The sequence below is a fragment of the Mytilus galloprovincialis genome, chromosome 1 (genome assembly GCF_965363235.1).
Source record: "Mytilus galloprovincialis chromosome 1, xbMytGall1.hap1.1, whole genome shotgun sequence".
NCBI classification, from domain to species: Eukaryota; Metazoa; Mollusca; class Bivalvia; order Mytilida; family Mytilidae; genus Mytilus; species Mytilus galloprovincialis.
Genome location: NC_134838.1, coordinates 79275605 through 79290282, shown reverse-complemented (window position 1 = coordinate 79290282; position 14678 = coordinate 79275605). Strand labels below are relative to the sequence as shown.

Sequence of the window (14678 nt, the reverse complement as noted above, 5' to 3'; positions counted from 1 at the left end):
AAAGAAATAACACAGCGAAGCTAAGCTTATGATGTCATCTTCTCTTTTCAGTCAACTTTTTGATGACAAATTACTCGACCTACATCAGTTAAAACGGGAAATTACCCAGTGAATTCGTATTTATAAAATGTTGATTCTACAAGTAATAATTAGTACAAGTGTTTGGAATGTGTAAAACAACATGATACCGGAAATTGTACAGTTTTGTCCGTGTTTGTCTTATAATTCTACATTATAAACTATGACCATTGACCTTAACCTTTAAAAAAAACTGTTATCAGTTCTTCTGAAGAAGATGTTCTCTCACACAGCGTAAACTAAACTAAATATTGTAAGTGGTAAATATTGGGATCTTCATTCGTTTGATTAAACAATTTTATCGAGCTGTCATATGATAATAAGCATATACTTTGAAGACAACTATTGTACATTGGTTTTCAGTATAACACTATGCCGTTTTAAATTATTACCACGTGCACAGATTAACTACCAACGTCATTTTGGATGTATAACCATGTAATAGATTCCAACTTATTTTAAGAGCAACAAAATTAGTTATTCGGATCCAAATTTAAAAATCTTTAACTGAAATACTCCCCACACCCCACACCCAATTTTTTTTTTTTATTTAAGAGTCGTATACTGAATTTCAGTCTAAAAGAAAATATAATGAGTGTACTCGGGTTTTTTTGTGAAATTGATTTCAATTATCTTTCAGCAATTACGAATACTTTGTTGCATATCTCTTTGTTCGTTTTTTTGTAGTGCAGACATGATAAGTGAAGCCTTTTTCCAACGGATGTTTACACTTTTTTCTGATAAAGTAATGTAACATTTCTAACCATGTTTAGAGAAGGTTTGAGATCTAAAAAAACACGCTTAACCCTTCCGCGTTCATGAAGTCTCAGTTCCAAGTAAGGATTCTAAATTTCAGTTGTTTTCAAAGTGTAATATTAATTCTTCCCATATCGGTGGGTTTTTTTTTAGCTATAACACATGTATAAGGTATGAATTATGGTAACTGATGAAGGCCATACAATGACCTTTTGTAGTTTATGGCGTCTACGTCATTTGGTTTCTGTTTGTTTGATGTCTCATTGGTAATCGTACCACAAGACCTTTTTCATATTATTTCTTGTCTGTACCTATATATTAACCTTTGACATTGCACACAAGATGGTGATAACTATTATTATTTTTCTTTTTTCTTTATGATTTTACCATAAAAAGTGTGTTTGGAAATACAGGGCATAAGGGAGCTACCATTTGATTTTTAGGGGGGGGGGGGCTGAATGAAAAATGTTGTCCTGCATTTATTTTTAGTTTAAATCTCTGTCCTGCCTTTTTATTTTTCACTCTATTCGGTCCTGCCTTTTTTATTAGTTTATCCTGACTTTTTTTACATAAATTGTCATCCTGCCTTTTTTTTTTTTTTTTGCCAAATTGCTCATCCTGCCTTTTTTTTTTTAACTCAAAACTCCTGTCCTGCCTATTTTTTCAAATTTTATCCTAGCCACCCCCCCCCCCCCCCCTAAAAATCAAATGGTAGCTCCTTAATTAGCTACAAAACTACCATGCTCCAAGGTAAATTCCAAAATCAAGGAGACCTGACAAAATCAAACATTGCACTATATCAACCAACGGATTAGATGAAAACTATGTTCTATTTGTACCCGTTATGTTGTAAGGATGCATTATATTCTTACAACGGATATAAGATCAGTACTGGTTAAATTGAATCATTCTCGATTAAATCAGATTTCCACTGCGGTCTATTAAGACAAAGTGAGTTTGTTTTTTTTTTTTTAATAAAAAAAAAAACAAATCAGAGTCGTGAATGTTTTTTTTTTATTTCCTTCTTTATTTGTAAATATTTATAATTAAGTACATTATTGTATGTTTCCACTATATTTAAAATAATCACAAATACTGAACTACTTTAAATTCTGTCATCATTCCTTAAACCCAAATCTTTTTAAAAATCGTTTTCCTATCCTCCGAGCACCTTATGAAATAATTTCAATTTTTTTTTGGGGTACATAATTATATTGGAATCAATTTTATTCTTTTAAAACGGTTAAAGATGTCTCTTCAATATTAGATTCTGAGATCATTGTTATCCCATTATTTTAACTATATAAACCAAACATATTTCATTTTCTTTTTATATTACGAAAAATGCTGTGTCACAAGACACTGACTTAACAGCATATTAGTTATTTGTGACATTTGAGGTGAATGCCCTGAAAGGGTAGCTATATACATTTGTACATATATATAGATGTCATTTATGGGATGGTCTTCATTTCAATCATTTGTATAGAATAATTATCCAAAGTTTATAATTTTTGTGTTATTCATCAATAATATTAACCACATATAGTTAGTGCAATATGATTACAAAGAAATGTATCACACTAAAATTAACATCTAAACCTTTTGTAAGCAGTATATTTGAATTGAAAGCGTAAATATCCATTATCCATTCATTCGTATATATTATTCTTTCTTTTTTCTTTTTTCATTTAAATTTCATCATAACAAATGAGCAAATATGGCCGTATTATCACCTCAAAAACTACTCTGTGTACAGACTTACTTTCGCAGTTTGTAAAGTTTTAAGGTTTATCATAACAAATGGACAAATGTGGCTGTATTTGTTTTTAGGAAAGTATGATACATTTTGTAAATTCAGGACACTTAGATACATTTGATCACATGTTTGTTTAATTCAAGATTTCATTGCACTTAACTACATCTGGTCCGAGAACACAATTTCATGGTGCATTTCCTACAGACAATAACGCAAATCTCAAAAATGCACCTGTGCTGTCTTAATAATATGTTTTACAGTGTGATGTACTACTTTGGGGGCAAATTATATCACTATTACAGTAAGCTTTATCAACTCCAACTGAAAATATGAATTATGTTTGACATCTATACCCCTTATTTTGACATTTTTACCTATTATGTATGTTTGTTTTGTTCACGCATCGTTGTCAATATAATGGAATTTGATAATGCGACTGTCATACAAGTGAGAAATATAGCTAGCTGTAAACCAGTTTCAATCCATTTTCTACATAAAGAAATGCCTGTACCAAGTCAGGAATATTACAGTTGTTATCCATTTGTTTGATGTGTTTGAGCTTTTGATTTTGCCATTTGATTAAGAACTTTCTATTGTTAATTTTCCCCGGAGTTCAGTATTTTTGTGATTTTTCTTTTTTTCACATCTGCAGACATACAATATTTTCTACCCTTTTCACCTGAAATTTACTTCAAAATTCAAGATTATATATTTAACAATGTAATGACATGCCCCTACCGGCCACTTGAGGAATAAAGCATAATATCAAAATTGAAGTTGTATGACAAAATTGACAAGTTAGTCCCATCCACAAGATCAAAGAAAAAATGGACAGTAAAAGCACGGTTTGTTCATATGGGAATATGCATAGTCTGTTGAAAAATAGTATCTCCAAACAGAGAACATATGTTGTTATTCAAACAATTTTTGGTATCAGTTTCAAGGAACTTTTGGTTTGTATCAGATTTTGTTATAAAAAATTATAAAAGAAAAAAGAAAATGTGGTATGATTGCCAATGAGACAACTGTTCACAAGAGACCAAAATGACACAATAATTAACAACTATAGGTCACCGTATGTTTTCTTCCTATAAAACAGGAAATTGAATTCTGAAAAAAAAATGTTATTTTTTTTACTGTACAAATATAAGTAAAATGTGGTGTTATGCAGGGTTGTCCTATCAATCATAACTTACACAACCACTATATATTGTATATTATTTTCTGTAGAATTTATATTGGTTTTTTTTCTGTGTACAAAATTAGAAATATTACTAAATTGTTAGTCTGTTTTCAAATGCACATCGAATAATTGAAAAAAACATACTTTCCAAGTATTCACCAAAAGAGTGCCTGTCCCTTTCTTGAAATGTGTTGTCATGGATCTTCCATCTGCATTAACTAACAATATAAGTACAACGCTTGACATGCTATTAAAAGTTGACAATTTTTGAACTCAGTTAAATGTTTATAGGACATAGATGGTATGAAAATAAAAAGAAGATTGCAAATGATTTTTTTATTTACATGTTTTACTGTTTTACTGATCTGTTGTCTAAAAATACCTATCTTCAGTAAAACTTTTTCCGAAAGGTGAGTTAGAACATATATTCATTTTCGACTTCTATTTTGCATTTCCCCTTACGGGTGCCACATGTGGAGCAGTATCTGCTTACCCTTCCGGAGCACCTGAGATCACCCCTAGTTTTTTGGTGGGGTTCGTGTTGTTTATTCTTCAGTTTTCTATGTTGTGTCGTATTGCTGTTGTTTGTTTGTCCTTTTCATTTTTAGCCATGGCGTTGTCAGTTTGTTTTAGATTTATGAGTTTGACTGTCCCTTTGGTATCTTTGGTCCCACTTTTGAAGAAAATAGAGATACACGATGTTGATACTAGTGCATATATCGTGTAATGTACAAGTTCGCATCGGTAGACGTTGTAAACAAAAATAAATTAACAATTGATAATATCCGTATTGAATTCAAAGCGAGTTAAGTTAAGAATATCTATATTACTTATTTCTTTCAATTTTAAACAAAACTGCATGTATTGCAAAATTTGCTAATTATTTGGTTCATATATATGATTAAAGCTCTTTTGAGAACTACATAAAATACATAAAAGCCTTGATAATTGAAAGACGTTTTGAATTTTTTCCTCCAAGTGGAAATACATTCAGAGATCAAATGATCCAGCTTGTTTTCATTCGTTACTATACTATTTATCCAGACATATAGTACTACGACAGAAGACTGCTACCTTTTTGCTTTTTCCGGTTAGTTTTAACTGACATTTACTCCAAATCTCCACCTTCACATATGCTCAGTTAATATAATTGTATATTTGTGTTATGTTATGTTTTCTTGTTTCAATCAATAACTATTTTGAATCATCTTCACCTAACAGTTTGGAAAAGGTTTTTTTTCCACGTTGAGTATTGATACCGAACGACAATTGAAATTGGTATAACAGTTCATTGATGTTTGTATTTAAATTTTCTCTGGTTAGTTACAGTGACTTGACTGTTGGTGTTGCTCTCCACCAATTGCAACTCATTCAAAATTTTGACCAAATTGCAATTTGTTTTATTAATTCAAATTGTTCAACTGGTCGAAATATTGAACAAATTGTTCAGTAAAAATGTGAAAATGCAAGGTGAAAAATTAAACATACTTACAATCCAATAAGACTTTAACTCCACTTTAACGATGTTGTGACAAAATTAGTCTGTCAGTTTGTATAGGTATACTATAGTCATTTCCATGCTGAAGGAACTGTTATTATTTTGAATTGCTATAAAAATGTCCAAACTAAGCTTTCATATAGTCTTTCTTTCTAAAAGTATTCTATATTCATAAGAATCAGATATCATTTTAAATAAAATATTATATATTCAGTAAAATATGTGTGAAATAACAATATGGTATTGATAAGTTTCCATGGGGAGATAACCTAAAATATTATTCTTTTGAATAAAGACTTTTTGAAAGAAAAAATGATTATCTCCCCATGGAAACTTCCTACAAGCATATTGCAATTTTACACATATTTTACTGAATATGAAATGTTTTAATTCACATAATATCTGCTTCTTTTGAATATAGAATACTTTTAGAAAGAAAGACTATATGAAAGCTTAGTTTGGACATTTTTATAGCAATTCAAAATAATAACAGTTCCTTCAGCATGAAAATGACTATAATATACCTATACAAACTGACAGACTAGTTTTGTCACGACATCATTAAAGTGGAGTTATTAAAGTCTTATAGGATTGTAAGTATGTTTTATTTCATCACCTTGCACTTTCATGACATGGCTGTGGTTTTCTACAGCAGTTAGTTCAAATTTCTGACCAGTTGAACAATTTGATTTAATAAAACAAATTGCAATTTGGTTAGAATTTTGAATAAGTTGCAAATGGTGGAGAGCAACACTGACAGTCAAGTCACTGTAAATGTTTGAACACTGTTGATCATGGTTCTGATAATTTGATAATTTTGTTTATGAATCGAAAATAAAAAGAAAGAAAATACTAAAGGGCAATCATGTCTAGATTAGTCAGAAAGTCGTTTAGATCATAGAATCGAGGAACAAGGACATTAAAAAAGATCAATATAAAAACCATGAAAACCAAATTGAAGAAAATAAGACATAAAAATAGTAATTATTAAATAAAGGAAACAGAAGTATACAGCTATTTAATAGTCATAAATCGATTGAACGAAAACAAATCCTAGTTTCAAACTGAAACGGAGTAAAACACATCAACTATAAGAGGAAAACTTTGAAACAACAGAATCACTGAACTGCATAAAAAATAAACACAAACATAAAAAGAAACATACTATCTGATAACTACCACATTCCTTACTTGGTACAGGACGTTTGAAAAAAAAAATGGTTGGTTCAACGTCTTTAGCATGTTTATTGAATCTGCATGCACTTTTATATCAATGACAGAGTAAAGTTATCGTATAGGGATATAATTTTAAATAATAACTTTAAATAAAGATCGAAAAAAAAACAAAAGAATGTGTTTTAAAGTCATGCACAGAATTAATTTTGGACAAATAGCTAAAGTAAATTATCGACCGTGTATTAAAATTCCCATCAGGCTACAATATAGAGATGCACCATCCTGTTGGCTGAATTGGTGAACATTCGTGTCCCTTTTTCCATTGCATGTATAAGGTTGCAGAAAGTTGGGCTTGAGTTTGTTTTTTTTTTCCAAATTTGTAGCTATTGTGTTTTTATTTTAAGATAACTTTTGAGGTTTTCTGCTTTTCTTTTGTTTCTTGGTTTGCAAGTTCATGAACAATTATCTTAAATATGCTGTCCATTTCAACTTTTTTTTCTAGTCATACATTATGTTTATTCAACTTGTTTAAACAAATGCCTTGCTGTATCAGTGGTCGTCTAAATCTGTTATTGCTTATGTATTATCCTATACAATTTTCCGATTCACTATGTTAACCATTGTTCAATATTTATGCCAATTATTGATAGCACCTCGTCGATATAAATCCGTATTTATCGGTTTTATAAAATTCAGATGGAGGATTACTGGGTCGTTCAACGAATTGTCTTATGGTATCTGTCTGCCTGAATTTTTAGATATGTTTGAGCTTTTTTAATACGCTGAAGGACTTACTCTGCCTGTAGGTGAAGAACAGCAATGATCTTTTGTTTTGGACTATGGTGCAGGAGTTATACGCATAAAGCAGAACATTTTTTTAAATATTTTCAAATATTTTGTTTGAAAATTAGATTCTAGATAACGGTAAAATGTGTTGGTTGACATTTTAACTCTAAAATTATAAACTATAAAATAAAATTTTAAATAATTCAAGAAAATAAAATATGAAATGAACATTATGATATATGTCTAAGGCCAAGTTATACAAGCATTTAATTTACTTAAATAAACATATATACATGTATCACGTGTTTGATTTTAAACAGCTGATAAGTAACATATTAAAAACGTTCCAGAACAATTTTAAAGTTACCTTTTTCAAATTTATAGAAAACCACTTAGCAGGGAAACATGGCTTACTATTTGGTATATACTTAAACGCGTTTCGTATACGAAAGACTCATCAGTGAAACAGTTGGTAGGTCAATTTAATTTGAATTTGAAGAGCATTAGAACAAAACTATACGATGCGTTGTGCCAAATATGACTTATACAATCTATCCTTAAGGTTAGAAACCAAACCTCAGTGTTTTGAGGAATTCAACATTCTATAAACTGTTACAGAACAGAAACATATCAATCAAAAGTGGCATTGACCCAGTGGTCTTAACTCATTAACAATGCAATAACTGCTTAAACTTCCTTAGCAACTCAGTTTACCTCCGGGTTTTAATTGGGATTTGTGTTACACAATCTTTTGTTTTCTGTTTAGTGTTGTTTTTTTTTTTCCATTTGGGCATAGTTTTTCATGGTTATCTTCTACAAACGGTTTTAATTTCTAGTTGTTAAATTTTTTTAATCAGATATGAATCCAACTTCACACTTTTCTTTGATGACCACCAACTTTACATCTTTTTGCGTATCTAAGAAGATGCAATATATGTTTTACAACCAAAGGTAAATTAATGTATTTAACTCTTTTTTTTTTGTATATGCACTCATCATAAAGTGAGATGGTTGCTTACAAGCCTCATATGATTCTTGTCTATATTTAAAATGGACAAATATGTAATTTTATTTTTATTTCACATTCACAACTACAAGAATAATAAATTAATTGCATAATAAATTGTTATCCAAATTGATATACGAATGCTGGTATAAACAGTCGAGATTTTTTATCTCACAATAACATAATATTTAAAATTAGTCAGAGGGAGACAATTTTATATTTACAGGGAGACAACTGTATTTTAACAGAGTGCAATTTAATATTCATGAGACCACAAGAGACGACTCTTTATCATGAGACAATATCATGTGATGTATATATCAAAATATATTAGCACTAAAAGTTTATAATAGTTTACATATACACAAAGTGCACCAATGATAATACAACATCACAAGAGACAATGGTTAAATATGTTTTTTTTTAAACTTTTTTCTTACACATACAAGTCTTACAAAGTAGGACAAAAATAAGAAAACTGGACTGAGTGATATATTCTGTAACGGTATCACTCTCCTATCACATGTTTGAACCTGATAAACACGTTGCTAAGCATAGATATACCCTACAATGCCAGCCTTCAAGACATAACTAACTTCAGTGGCGGATCCAGAATAGGGCATAGAGTGCATACTTTTTTATCTTTAAAAAAAATTAAATATCTCATGTTTGATATGATTGGTAAGCAGCTAATGTCTCAAACTTTTTCACCACGCTTCGCTGGGTATTTTCCATTAATTTTCTGGAATAACGAACCTCCTTCAAATAATCTTGGATCCACCACTGAACTCTATACAATAACAAGTGCATATGCGCACTTAGAAGCATATTTAAACGCATATTATTCACTTGTTATACTGTTCGACTTTTCTCTGTAGTAAAGAGTTGGTCTTGATGACTTAAACGGGAAAAATAAAGAGTCATATGAATCGTTAACAAAACTTGTTGTTGTTCTTGTACTGTCTGATCTTTCGCTCCTTCCGCTATAGCTACTCCTTGCACTTCCGGTACTTGGAATTGAACCTGATGCCGACAATGATCGTAATGCTTTCTCTTGTTCTGGAACCTTACAGCAACACAAAATTAGCCATTGGTCTCGTACACGTTTCTTTCGTAAGACAAAAAGGATGAATATGAAAAATCCTTGTAATGAATTAAGGATAGTAAAGGCATACTGAAATGGAAGTCGAGCGTCTGATATTGCTAGATAACCAAGAAACCATGTCAGTCCTGAAACAAACAAAATATTTATTTTAGAAAAATTACAAAAACTATAAGTCAGATTGCAAAGCATTTTTATATGCAAAAAAAATATATTTCAGTTAAGTTTAATTATATATTTTCTCTAGAATCTAATCTAGCTTAATAATAAAAGTTAAATACATTTTAAGATGATGGTTTTGTGTAACTGAAGCATAATTATATGCACTGCTACATGTTTTCGTCTTATTTTACTCAACTCAATAAATTTAAAGAACCAGAAATGAATTGCAGAATAAACGCTTTATTTTATATGATAAGATGATATTCAAATAAACACATACCGAGTAAAACAAAACTTGTAATAGCAGCCTGCAAATTGGCCATTGCCATTTTTGATTTCGACTGGTTGGTCCGTAAACCAGTTGGTCTCCTGCATATACTAATGACTGTTACCACAAATACAGTCAGGTTACATAGTATAATCAATCCAACAGGAATGGCAAATGAGTAATAGAAAGCTGTTAGAGACATCCAGCAACTAAAAAAGAACAAGAAAAGAATAACTATAATAACTATGTATACTGTTAAGATCATTAAAAACTAAAAAAAGAAACATTTTAACACACTTATTTTTACATATTATCTTAATATTTAACATGTGCTATATCTACCATATACTACATTTATTCCTGCTATTTTGCAACTGCAAGAACTAGCTGGTTTTTCTCATATTTGTGAACTCTGGCTTTTTGGAGATGAAAATATTATATGTTTTTGCTCTTTTTATGACTATAAAAATTAAACTAACAACCCTTTTGAAATGTAGTCATATTTTTGTTGTTATACATATATTTTTCTATTAATAACTCTGTGATACATTTCTTATAAAAGCTATTTACGCCTTGAATTAATTCCAACAATAAAAATCCATTTTGGAGAATTCTAGTACTATCAGTAAATGGTTCGACGACAATACCACCTGCACAGCGGATGGTCATTGTTGTGTTATAAGATCTTAGATAAAAAACATGGACCCCAAAACAGAACAATGGTATACTTACTATCTACTTCCACCAGAGTATAATGTGTAGTCTATACTTAATACAACGACTACTGGAACTAATGGTAGACCTGTTATGAAAATAATAAAGAAGTTGATATATATTTTAACTTACAGAGTATTCAGTTGGCTATGAAACATAGTTATATATAATTTTTAATATTTACATAACTGTATAATATCTTAGTTTTTCCTTTAATTATAAATGCTTTTAATTATATTATAAAAGTCACAAAAATCAGATATTTTACCTTTTCAGTTTACAATAACAATATACTGTATTAAGAAACACTAAGAAACATATTTGCATGTGTAACAACAGGCAAACTACATATATAGTCATAGTTATGATTATTACAAAACAATGTTAACATAAAATCTTATAATTTAGAGTATATTTTATATATTTTAACTAATTTCTTAATAAACAGTTCTTAAGAACTTTGATAAAGACACATGAAAGCAGTTAAAAGAAGTTGTTTACCATACAGTGTGATATAATATAATAATGAACTAGCCAAATCAACCTACCCCATGCTACCAGGACTGTCTTTAGTCTATATCTAGTGACATAAGTTCCGAGAACTTTCACAAATGTCAGGTACTGCAAAAATGCCTCCATTAACATCCACATAAACGACGATAAGATAAAGTAATGCAGTAAAACGGCAACAACAATACAGCCATAGAAACTATGGGTCTGTCGAATACCAGTTAGAAATACAACCCAAGAACACAACATCGAAAGGGCCAAGTTAAATAATGTCTGTTGCGCACGTCCTCGTCGTAATTTCCTGTAAGTATTTAAATACAATTATGTATGTTAATATGAATATGATGTTACATGTCTTTATGTTCACAGCTAGATAGATGAAGTATACACTTTAAGAAAGCAATCTGTAGCTGGAACAACTTGCTATTATTGGTATTTGAAAGATACGAAATGACTGAAAATGACACATTATAAATTTGTCCTCCGATGGGCTTTTCTTGAATTTTACTTTGTTAGGAATGCTTAAACCCAAACATTTGAGAGCAAAGGATATACAGTGGTTAACAGTTGCAGTTAATAATGTAACAGTTGCATTTAAGGAACCCTTATTATCCGATTTTTATCTAAATTGTTATGTAAATCAGAAGTGAGAGAGAATGAAGATACATAATTAACATACCTGAAAAAGGCATATGAGATGATGGTAAGTGACAGTCCTAAGATAGACAAACTTAAACCAATCAGTGAAATTATACTGAGAGATATCTCATGATGTTCTGGAATAGGCTCTGCTTGACCATAAAAGTCCTGGAATATCAAACACAAAAACTACTGGTGATACACATTCATATACTAAATGGTTTTCTTGATTTTTCTGACTATTGATTATGATAACATCCTCATTTTGTTCTAGTACCTATATGGTAAATAGTACATGTACTTGATAAAGGTTTTCTTACATTTGATAAGTATTATATATTAACTAAATAGTAGTATTTTAACTTTTACTAAAGATTAAAATTGTCCTTAAACTTACAATCAAAACTGCGAAGTTGGTCAAATGATTACAAAGACATATATCTCTCCCATTTACAGTTCCATTATACACACATCCTTTGGCTGACCATCCTCCACGGTTGTTATTCAATGTAAAATCCCAGTGGGCACATGTCTTTTCTTTTCCTTTAACGTCCTGAAATACATATAAATATTGATCAAAATTAAATCATTTTTTAAACAAACTGACTAACAAACATTTAACCAAGTTTTTTTTCATGACGGGTTTATTGAAATACACAATTAGTAGTTTATAAAATTAAGGACAGTTTACTTCAACAATTTATAAAAGAGTTCATCAAACATATATTCTGAAAGTGCATAGTAACAATAATTAATTTGCTTTCTCAGTTTTGTCTGTCAGGAAAATTATACCGCATTCAACCCAACACGTATCTTTGAATTGTGTAACAATACACTTGAAGAGACAGACTGATGCCACTTGATATAATATAAGTACAAGTTTATCCCGACATGCAGTTAAAACTTTATGAACTAAACTGACGTATGTTACAGGTGTATTATTGGTGGAGACAATAATACATAAAAAATGGTAACAGGAATCACCAATGATATATCAGCCAATACAACAAACCACAGAAACACGGACCACTCGGGATATCGTATTAACAAAGACAATCGACAACGAAAAACATATGGTCCATGTGTAGCTGAGTATAGAAATGAAATTGAGAATGGAAATCGGGAATGTGTCAAAGAGACAACAACCTAACCTAAGAGCAGTATCAGTTTAAGTTCATCTGAATAGATCTTCATTGCATGAATGATGTAAGTAAATTTCTAGAGAAGAATGCAAGTTACTACCTGTCGTATGGCAAGTTGGCAAAAGGAATTTGACGACGGCCACATCAGTTTATCGATGTTAAAAACTCGTTAATTGATTTAAAAGAGAACAATCCAGGTACTAGTAACAATCCCAAACTAATCGAATTAATCGGGCTTCTATTCGATTCTTTTTTTCTAGATTTATTAATAATAAAATATATTTTAAGTAGGTACATTGACTAAACCCACAATTTTTGTAAAATCGTCCAAACATTCAATCACTCCAAAGGTGGAGTCAGAACACACAGGTTAAAGTAGACTAAGAAATCATGGCAAACAAGAATCGAAAAAGCAACAAAAAGAAAACCACCATTGTACACAACACTACGTATAAACATATGACGGAGCAACACGAACCGCAATGATGCAATACCAATGTTTTAAAGCTGACTATGCTATGCAACATAAAGTATTGTAAATAAAACTTTAAAGCATTACCTTAAGAGGTTTGAAGATGGTTTTCACGTGGTTCTTCAAATTTTCAATTTTCTTTCCACCAATACTAGCTGATATAACAAAGGAATTCAAAGTTCCACTGTCATCAACAAACTGTGCTTCTCGGTTTTGTTCGAGGTTTACCTGTGCTTCTGTCATTGTTTGGAACAAACGGCCATGTCTGTACACCATCATATACAAACGGGATTCCTGTTCTAAAATTCACAAAATCAAAATATGTTTTTATTTATCAGTTTCCTATTTACAGATAAGCTCACAACAACGCATGTTAAAATACAATTTCTCAAATGGGGAATGAACATTTATACACTATTTACTTGTTATAAGTGCTTGGAGTGAAAATTTAAAAATTGTAACGTCATACCAAACCACTTTTGTCGCGATACATACATGCATTGGGATAGAAACAGTCATAAAAACTTATCAAAGATAACCATATATATGGTTGTGTACGCCATACTCGCGTTTCTTTTACAAAAGAGACACTCGATTTAAACTACAACAGTTATGTTATAGAAATATAAAATCCATTAAACTGTTTCCACATCCTTTAAAAAAAATATATAAAATTTCCTGTAATTTATAATCAACGTTGACATACCTGTCATTACTTCCTCAACAAGTTCAGGAGGTAATTCAATGGCGGCATTTATATTCTCGAAATACACTTGAGATCTGTTATACAATGTTATGATATTACTTTCGTCGAATTCTTTCTTCTTTTGATCTTCTCTTGCAGCTAATCCAATTATTGGAAGGCTCTGATACTTTAAATCCCAAACTTCTAAAGCAACATTAGGAGTAACTATTCTAAATTGTCCGTACACATCAAGATCCATTTTTCCAGCCACCTTTTCCAAACTGTTTATAATACTGAATAATATAAAACACATTATTTGTAAGTAAAAGTTTGTAGAATAGTTGTATTTATAAACATTTTGTCATGTTTGTGTTAGGTGTTCAAATTACCAAGTATTTCAAATGGCAGGAAACGTCAACTTTGAACATACGAAAAGCGTGTTTACAATGCTTTCTATGCGACTTTTATACAAGTGAGAGGTGTAGCTAGCTATAAAACCAGGTTATTTGTTCTTTTCATGAATGATGTCAAATATAGGTAACAGTAGTATACCGCTGTTCAAACGTCATATACATCTTTAATCCGATAACAGTTCTAAGAACCCAAAAGTAGTATCAAATGAAATGTACCATCTGTAGTAAAAATAGTTCTTGTTTGAAACATGCGTCTTAGATGACATTTAGTAGGTTTTTTTTTTATTTTTTCAACATTTATATTTTTTAATGTAAATTATCAGAACGGA

General features: G+C 30.5%; 1 protein-coding gene across 1 annotated transcript in view; it reads right to left on the bottom strand.

Annotated features, from left to right (window-relative positions):
• Nucleotides 1–8297: 8297 nt before the first annotated feature.
• The window catches only part of LOC143085176 (uncharacterized), a 32141-nt gene continuing 25760 nt past the window's right edge, over nucleotides 8298–14678 (bottom strand). The window contains exons 16-23 of the mRNA XM_076261402.1: nucleotides 13958–14229; nucleotides 13339–13550; nucleotides 12035–12190; nucleotides 11678–11805; nucleotides 11037–11299; nucleotides 10507–10576; nucleotides 9787–9983; nucleotides 8298–9472 (exon numbers count right to left, since the gene is read on the bottom strand). Of these exons, the coding sequence (XP_076117517.1) occupies nucleotides 9084–9472; nucleotides 9787–9983; nucleotides 10507–10576; nucleotides 11037–11299; nucleotides 11678–11805; nucleotides 12035–12190; nucleotides 13339–13550; nucleotides 13958–14229 (1687 nt within the window). The 3' untranslated portion in view covers nucleotides 8298–9083. The remainder of the gene's footprint in view (nucleotides 9473–9786; nucleotides 9984–10506; nucleotides 10577–11036; nucleotides 11300–11677; nucleotides 11806–12034; nucleotides 12191–13338; nucleotides 13551–13957; nucleotides 14230–14678) is intronic.